This window comes from Montipora capricornis, chromosome 4 (assembly GCF_036669925.1).
Source record: "Montipora capricornis isolate CH-2021 chromosome 4, ASM3666992v2, whole genome shotgun sequence".
NCBI lineage: Eukaryota > Metazoa > Cnidaria > Anthozoa > Scleractinia > Acroporidae > Montipora > Montipora capricornis.
In genome coordinates, this window is record NC_090886.1 from 12,262,544 (window position 1) to 12,270,967 (window position 8,424).

Here is an 8,424-nt window from a genome sequence, read left to right on the forward strand (position 1 = left end):
AGTAATGGCGAATCTTGCTGAGCAAGCGGAGAGGTATGAAGGTGAGTAGACATCTTTCGCCGCTGGCCAAAGCCTGCATGCACGCTCGGAGTGCTTTCTGTTGTTGTTTTCTTTGCTCTTAAAATCGAAAGAATCCTCATTACGAACATTTTGCGCTGGATGGACCATGTTGAGGGTGTACTGCTGGCCGCTTAAATCACCAACCGCCGTATACGTTTATTCCACTGTTTGGTTTTCCGATATACAGGCCAGTGATAGAGGAAGAGGGAAGGTCGAAATCAACATACATGATAGATATCAACAGAAGTATGTTACAATTACATTACTCAAGAGAAACGTGGAGAATTAAGTTATGATTCATGCAAGGATAATAATTACGCACCCGTTAGTGTCTTTGTATGTAGATGTCGAACTTCCCCCCAGGCTTCCTCTGTCGCTGGCCTTTACATCGACTGGACAACCAAACAGGGAAGTAAACGTATGCGGTTGTGTTTGAAACCTTGCTGATTTATCGGGGCACTGTCGTGCTTAATTTTCTGTTTTTAGGTCAAAAATGGGTAAAACTCTTAATTAGTACTTTAGCTCACACGTACAACATTCCTGACAACCCAATGACAAGCTATGAAATATATTTATGGTGCAAAGAGCTATTCGTATTTAATTTTTGGTGTCTGTCTGAAGACGCTGTCTCCAAACTTGGCCAGTTTTTTTTTTTTTTTTTTTTTTCAAGTAACAATCCATTTCCATCCTCTCCATCCTTGGCTGCAAACAAAAAAATAATAATAGCTACATTGTACTTCATGTGGTCATTGGCAACAAAACTACAGCATTATTATTTGGTTTCCAATTATGCAAGGACATCTTTTAGTGTTTTGAAGTTGACTAAAACATCGTGACATTGCGCCTTTATGCGGCTAGCAGCAGTACGTTCGAAATCCGTTGGTGTCTCACTAGTGGTAGACTCGTGGTAGGAAGAACATGTAATGAACTAATTAATCACTGAATGAAAGAAATGTATGTTAGAAGTGATCCTGGCACATACCAGCCAATCAAAACGTGCGTCTAACAACACACAACCAATCATGATTTGTGTGATGTCACAGCTGTGTTTCCATACTCTTAGCTAAACACAGCTATTGACCAATGAGAGTGCGCGTACTATCCTGTTTATTTTATAAAACTTATATAGACAATTGAAGCAACAGACCTTATTGGAGTTGAGCCCGCAGGCACATTTTCTTTTGTTTAAAACTACATGCAAAAGAGGCTTAAGGGTCAATTCGATACAAAATGACCCTTTAGCCTCTTTTATGTGGCAAAACCGCTGATACCTCCGATAAGGGCTATTGTCTCCTACAGACACCTGAACAATTCAGGTGGCTTCAGCAGAATTCGAACCCATGACCTGTGCGATGCCGGTGCAATGCTCTACCAACTGAACTACGTCAAGCCACTTGGTTGGGAAGAGGTAGACTGCAAAACAGTCGTTTTCTTACATTTTCGGAAGGCGCGAAGCTCCGTAAGCGTGATCCTCGCGTGTGAAGCGCGCGAGCCTCGCACGCCCTGCGGGCGTGTGAAGCGAGAAACCTCTCCCCATTCTCCCTCGCCGTTTCTACACTCGCTCCAGACCTTTCGTTTGAATATTATTTTGCCGTGTCGCTGGCGTTCGCAAAAAATACGACTGTTTTGCAGTCTAGGGAAGAGGTCAATTTGAATTTTTCTGGTATATAAACGAGTCGATTGCTTAAATTGTCTTTGTCTAATTAATCACTATTACGTCATGATGATAGAATGACGTCACGCGCAAATTTCGTGACATACCGAAACGGAGTGTATACCAAGTAAGAGGCCTGTTAAGGCTCTTCTTTACGGAGAACTGGCGGAGGGATCCAGGGAAGTCGGTCGCCCCTTTCTGCCCTTTAAAATAAGGACACTTTAATTAAAGGACATGTTGAGGCAAGGCGGTGTACTCAACACTTGGAGGGACACTTAGGGAACCGTCCGGTGTGTCCGGCGTGGCTGAGGCTCACATCGATCAGATGTTTAAAGTAAAAGTAAAGTAAAGTAAAGTAAAGCAACCATACTAACGTCGATAACTCGTAACAGTAATTCAACTGACAAACCTGAGGTCGACGGTGCGCTCATTTTACTCCCCCCTCTCCATCAGCGCTCCGTTTTACGGGTATTTAAAGCTATTTAGCTACACGGAAAGGAAAGAAGTCGAAACAAGGATGCGAGATCCGGGAACTCAGGACCTCTTGCACCAAGGCCGTGCACTAACCGACTGTGCCATCCTTGCTGCCGAAAGATAGGCAATCAGAGAAGGAGAGGAAACATAGAGAAAGGGCAAAATGCCGGGGAGGCCAGGGAGGAGGGAATGAATTGTTCCCGGCGGAACATTTGTGTTTAAATTAATACCCGTGTCGGTTTGAAAGGCGTATATCTTATAATGGTCTCCATAACCTCTGCGATGCCGGTGCAATTTTCTACCAACTGAGATATGGAGCCATTCAGTTGAGAGCAGGTCAATTTATTGGGCTCATGTCAGTTCCCATGGGAGGACTCGATGAATAAAATAAATGTCTATATACACCTTATTCCAAAATGGCCGCCATTTAGATATTCGTTTGTTTTCATTCAAATTAGACCTTGAATTGCCTAAGGGCTAATTTGAATAAAAACAAAAGAATATTGAAATGACGGCCATTTTGGAATAAGGTCTATTTGAAGAAGTGCGGGTTAATTTAGATGAAAGGGGGAAGTGATTCTCACACTTTATTTCTTTCATTGAGTCAAGTCGAGGTTAAGCTAGTTAACAGTACAAAGATACTAGGCCTTGCTATAGCTAACGATCTCACATGGAATGACCATGGAACTGACGTAATTAAAAAGGCCAGTAAGAGATTTTACTTTCTTACTCAGTTGAGGACAGTTGGAGTTCCGCCATACGATTCAACTCTCTTCTACTTATCAATGCTCTTCCTCAATATCTGAGGAGAGAGCTGGCACGCTTTGAGAAAAGAGCCATATCTATAATAACCTCAGGAAAGCGCACTTCGTCACAAGAACTGGGATTAAAACGCATTTTAGAACACCATGCATCACTATGTAGTAGACTATATGACTCTAGTTTAAGTGGCCCGAATCACAAACTGAAAGCATTTCTCGCACCTGTTCACGACAACTCGCGCTACAACCTAAGAAGACAGTGCACACAGATAGAACAAGCAGTACCTTTATATTCTCTATGACTTGGAAGTCCAGGCTGTAATTTTTTATATTTATACATTTTGATAGATACACTTAATATCTCAGTATTAAATAGACATGTGTATATATAGCAATTTGACATTCTTTTCATGCTTTGTTGTATACGCTGCCTTTTGGCTGCGAAGCAGTTTTTAATAAGCTACTTACTTACATACTTACTTACCTAGCTCACCACCGGCGTCGAATAGGTCATGGGTTCGAATCCCCCTGGTTGAGGCCAACTGAATTTTTCACGTGTTTATATAACAAACAATTGCTTAAATTGCTTCAAATACATACATTCATCTCATTCATTCATTCATTGAACGATATTTGAAGGGAACTATGCTGGGGTCCTGCAACCTATACATGTGGAGGCGAGAGGGAAGCGAAAATTCTCTTTGGCTTCTAGCGCGCCCGCTAAGCTATGGGAAGTGTGAATTGATCCTTCTGTTGTGTTTTCATGTGGATTTTAGACATGGTGAAGGCCATGAAAAGCATCGTTGTCCTGTCTGAAGAACTGAACGCAGAGGAACGAAATATGTTGTCCGTGGCGTACAAAAATGTTATCGGGGCAAGGAGGGCTGCGTGGAGGATCTTCGCCAGCTTAGAACAGAAACACGAAGGGAACCAGAATGAAAAAGAGCTTGTCGTTGGATATAGAGAGACGGTAGAGAAAGAAATACAAGAGATATCGGATGGAATATTGGAACTTTTAGATACATACCTGATACCTAAAGCCCAGACGAGTGAATCCAAAGTGTTCTTCCACAAAATGTGAGTTGGATGGTTTTTATGGTAGGCACGTTAATTCGTCTGTTATAAAAATCAAGCGTATGTCATACAGTACTTTGGGTATCGTTCCTCAACCCCCTGGCGAGGCAAATACAGTTGAATGATCCCCACGAGACGAAGTCCAGGGCATTATATAACAGCATTTAGCCAGAGGCGAATAATTATTTTTGTTTTATAGGCCTTATTCACGATAGCCGCCATGTTGGTTTTCAAATAATCATGCAAATTAGCCATATGTTATGCTGGTGGGCAAACATTGGAAAAAAGGCAAATTGCGGAAAATCGGCTGCTCGAAATATTGAAATAACATTGCTAAAAGTACATTTTAAAATTAGAATTAAGTACCTTTTATAATAATTTTATATCTTTGATTGCCTTTGACATTATGACTTTCTTCTTCGTTATCTGCTCATTTTTCACTAAAAAACATCAAAGTAACTTGTGTAATCATTCTATTTTATTACTTAGGTGATAAACATTCAATGAACGTGAAACAAATCATCTGTGTGGCTAAGATGTTCGTTATAACCTCTCGAACTTGTACTTGTACTGTTTGCCCCCTCAAAAGTGTGTAGCTAATTTGCGATGATAATATAGCAAATCCAACGTGGGGGCCATCGTGAATAAGGTCTATTGCTCAGGCGATAAGTGGTTATCGCAAATGGATTTTTGTTGTTTTGTTTTGCAATGTGGACTTACGATGACAGTGATCAGCCGCTCGCAACGACAGCAAGTTGGTTTTCTTGTAAAAACTGCCGTCTTCTCTCCTCACGAAGACCTAAATGGCAATCATTTGTTAACTTCGTTTACTTCCATTCTTTCAAATTCAGTCATGATTTCGCTTTGTTTTCGAAAACATTCGGTAAATAAAGAAATAATGATGCACCTTAATGATGCACCAGTCATTTGAAACCACGCTTGCTCAGAACGAATTGAGTCGAAAGGTCGTAAATACTGACCAGCGGGTTCAGCTAAGCTGTAAGAGCTTGCATGTTCGACCCATGCGAATTGCCTGGGTGGGGTGGTAGGACGGATCCTGCATAGATCACTCCTTCGCTGACTGAAACGATACTTAATCAGGGGACTGGTTATGAAACGTGTCAATGCAGAATCTTTCGTTTTCGCTTCTCACGGGTTCACAAATTAGTTGCGCATATTTTAATCGAAAGATTTGATAAAAAGGTATGTTTTGTGCACCGTCAAGGCCAAAAATACAGACGAAAACATGAAACAAAAATACTTGTCGAGTTTCATGACCATCTTTCTGAAACTAAGTAAAAAAAAACATTTTTTTTTTACATATGAAGTTGGAAACAGCGTTAGAATTCGATTCTTGGACTGCCTTTAATCCTGCAAAAAGGGCCAAGAAAGACCCAGCTGCGGCTAATCTCCAGTACTCACGAGTGTTGTGAACAGGTTACTAGTACTAGTGATTGAAAGACGCGGCTCAACAAGCTGCAAGCTTTGACATCACCGTGAATGGATATAATTTCTGTTTTCTTTTATGCGTTTGTTGCTCTGTCGAGTTCATAACCGTACGTTTGGCACAAAACGTATCTTTGATGCGGACATAAATCGTCCTTAATGCATGTAAGTCACAATTTCACCAGACAAAGGTCGGCACAAAAATTCAATTGTGTTTTAGAAAGGCATCGTAGTCTATAGAAATTAGTTTGAAGAGAGTTATGGAAAATAAGAATATACAGCTTTGAGGTGAGGCACTACCCTTAGAAGGAAATCTCTCCAAGGGAGGTTCTGTCCGTTGTGGTGTTCTCGATCCTCATGGTACGTGTCTTCGCAGATGGGCCTTTTTACCTTTTTGGCATGATTTATGGAATACAAGAATAGGTTTCTAGGGCGGGCTAGGGAGGGTTCGGAGAATTGGCTGCCACGGGCGAACCCTTCTGGGGTGGGGGGGGGGGGGTCCAAGGGGATACCCCTTCGGGACATTAGGAAAATTCTATTCTCGCAAGCGTGATTTCTATAATTTTTTAGGTGTAATTGAAGGGTGTTTACATTACTAGTTCATTATTGATCACACTAGCAAACTTACTATTCCTCAACCTTCCTTCACAGGAAGGGAGACTATCACCGCTACCTTACAGAAATCATGCAAGGAGAGGATAGGAAAGGTCCAGCGGAAAAGGCCCTAGACGCTTACAAAGACGCAGAGAAGGAAGCTGAGGATCTGCCTTCCACAAATCCGATTTCTCTCGGCCTGGCGCTTAACTTCTCTGTGTTCTACTACGAGATTCTTGATTCTCCAGAGAAAGCCTGCCGCTTGGCGAAGAAGGCGTTTGATGGCGCAGTAGGTGACCTGGAAAAGAGCAGCGAGAGTCAGTTTAAAGAAAGTGCTCTGATCTTACAGCTTTTGAGAGATAACTTGACGCTTTGGACCTCTGAAATGCAGGAAGATGGTAAGGACAGTTATGATCATCATCGTCGTCGTCGTCATAAAACGACGTCACCGACGAGAACACGAACGTCGACGGAAAAATAGCTTTCACTTTACATAGGTCTTTTAATCTGAAAATTGAGCATAGTAACAAGATAGAAAAAAACAAGAACATTTTTACAGAATATTGTGCATTTTGTTCATCCAAATATGTAAATATTTACTTTTGACTTCAAAGAAATGTCGCAAAACATAAAACAAACGGTCGCCATTGTTTTTGCGCACTAATCCTCTTGATTTTTTTCGTGTTCTTTCCTAGTCATTGTCGTCATCATCATCATCATTATCGTCTTCATCGTCATCATTAATTCGCTGAACTATAATATACCCGTAAAGCAAAAATCTTTTTAGGCGTTCTTGCTTCCTTTTCATGGCTCTTGCCTAAACTCTTCATAGCGGAGCTCCGCGCTCGTATGCGCTGAGCACCGTACCACTGTACGACCGCCCGAACGTCCACCCCTCCATGTATGTCAATGTGACCAGTTTCACGTGACCATATCGTGGGCTCAAGTCGATAGCTCAACGAGGTCAGCTGTTTCCTTGAAGTTGACCGCTGACCAGGAACTGAGTTTCGATTGGATCGCAAGCTTAAGCCAGTTTAGCTTATGGTAGAGATAAATAACCCGGGAGCTCCGCCTATAGGGGTGGCTAAACTATTTATTTAACGTTGGATAAATCAGGAATGAGTCTCGAAAAACTGTTCTCAAGAACCATGTGTTTGCTCTCATTTTCAGGTGGCGACGACGATGTCTGAGTAGCGAATACTTGAAGAATTAATAATTTAGCACTGTTAATTCGTAAATAAAATCATCTAAGCGACATGTCTTGTTTAAAGAAAGAAATTGCTTTAAAACATGTAGTCCCCAACGAAATCTGTCGAGGAAAAATGAAGAGGTACTGTGGAAGAGTAAAATTTTTAAATGTCTTTAAAAGTTAACTGAGAACTGATGGACGGTTCATTGTTGTATGCTTAGTAGCCGATGTAGGTTGCCTGATATGTTACATTTTGAGTAGGGTTAATCTTACGATTCGCTCACATCAAATACGGAACTGTCCGTCAACACCTTCTCTGTACTTCTGGGCGTTCAAGTGATCACACTATTGTTAACAAAAACTTAGTGTTTTATAGGAAAATCTTTGTTTACGTTTTGTTTTCTACGTTAGCATAAGCTCATCGTTTTCTAATCTATCAGCCAAAAAAACAGTACTGAATATTGAAAATGCATAGCCTAATGAGCTATCTCTGAGCGCAGATAATCTCTCAGTAATGACGCTTTGAAAATTCGAAGAACGTATGGGTTTATTACGCGCTTTTGCCGCCCAATAATTTATCAGTTTTTTATGGCTATAACTCGCTCTTTATCACAGCCAAAAGGCTTAAAATTGGGAATTTAACTAATTTAACACATGTTTTTTGAAGTTAATTTGTGAATAGCACGGTGCCTTCTGGCAGCAAACTCGTGTGTTTTTGTGTGAACAATGACGTCAACAAAGATTCGCCTATGTAAACCCTGGACCTGATCCAAGAAAACTTGGACTCAGAAACTTATTCAACAGCTTCTGTCGGTTTCTGGTACCATCTCTGTTAAGGGGCAGATTAAGACATCCTATATGAGAAAATTGCTTGTGCGCCTGTAGTTCTGTCACCCTCCTTCAGGTCAGGTCCGCGCCATTCTGCTGCAGTGTTAAAGCTCTCAAAATTTTTAGGACTTCTGGCCTGCTTTGTAGAAAAAACGTTCATGGTAAATACTCAGACTAGGCTTTTATAGACTGTGCTAGCATAATTTTTGTCATAATTTAAGGAAACTATCATAATTTTCGCTGAGTTTTAAAAAAGTAGCACTGCTAGCATAATTGGGATATATTGATAAGCCTGAGACCATTTTTGTTCAATGTTTTAACGGCATTCGCGGTTTGGTAACGAA

The 8,424-nt window shown here is 41.1% G+C and overlaps 1 protein-coding gene across 2 annotated transcripts in view; it reads left to right on the forward strand.

The window, feature by feature from the left end:
- Positions 1-7,903, forward strand: part of LOC138045543 (uncharacterized) — a 12,800-nt gene extending 4,897 nt beyond the window's left edge. For both annotated transcript variants that reach the window (XM_068892084.1, XM_068892083.1), the window contains exons 2-5: positions 1-41; positions 3,726-4,026; positions 6,121-6,461; positions 7,234-7,903. The exon at positions 1-41 is cut by the window's left edge. In XM_068892084.1, coding sequence (XP_068748185.1) covers positions 1-41; positions 3,726-4,026; positions 6,121-6,461; positions 7,234-7,253 — 703 coding nt within the window. In that variant the 3' untranslated portion in view covers positions 7,254-7,903. The remainder of the gene's footprint in view (positions 42-3,725; positions 4,027-6,120; positions 6,462-7,233) is intronic.
- Positions 7,904-8,424: the final 521 nt, after the last annotated feature.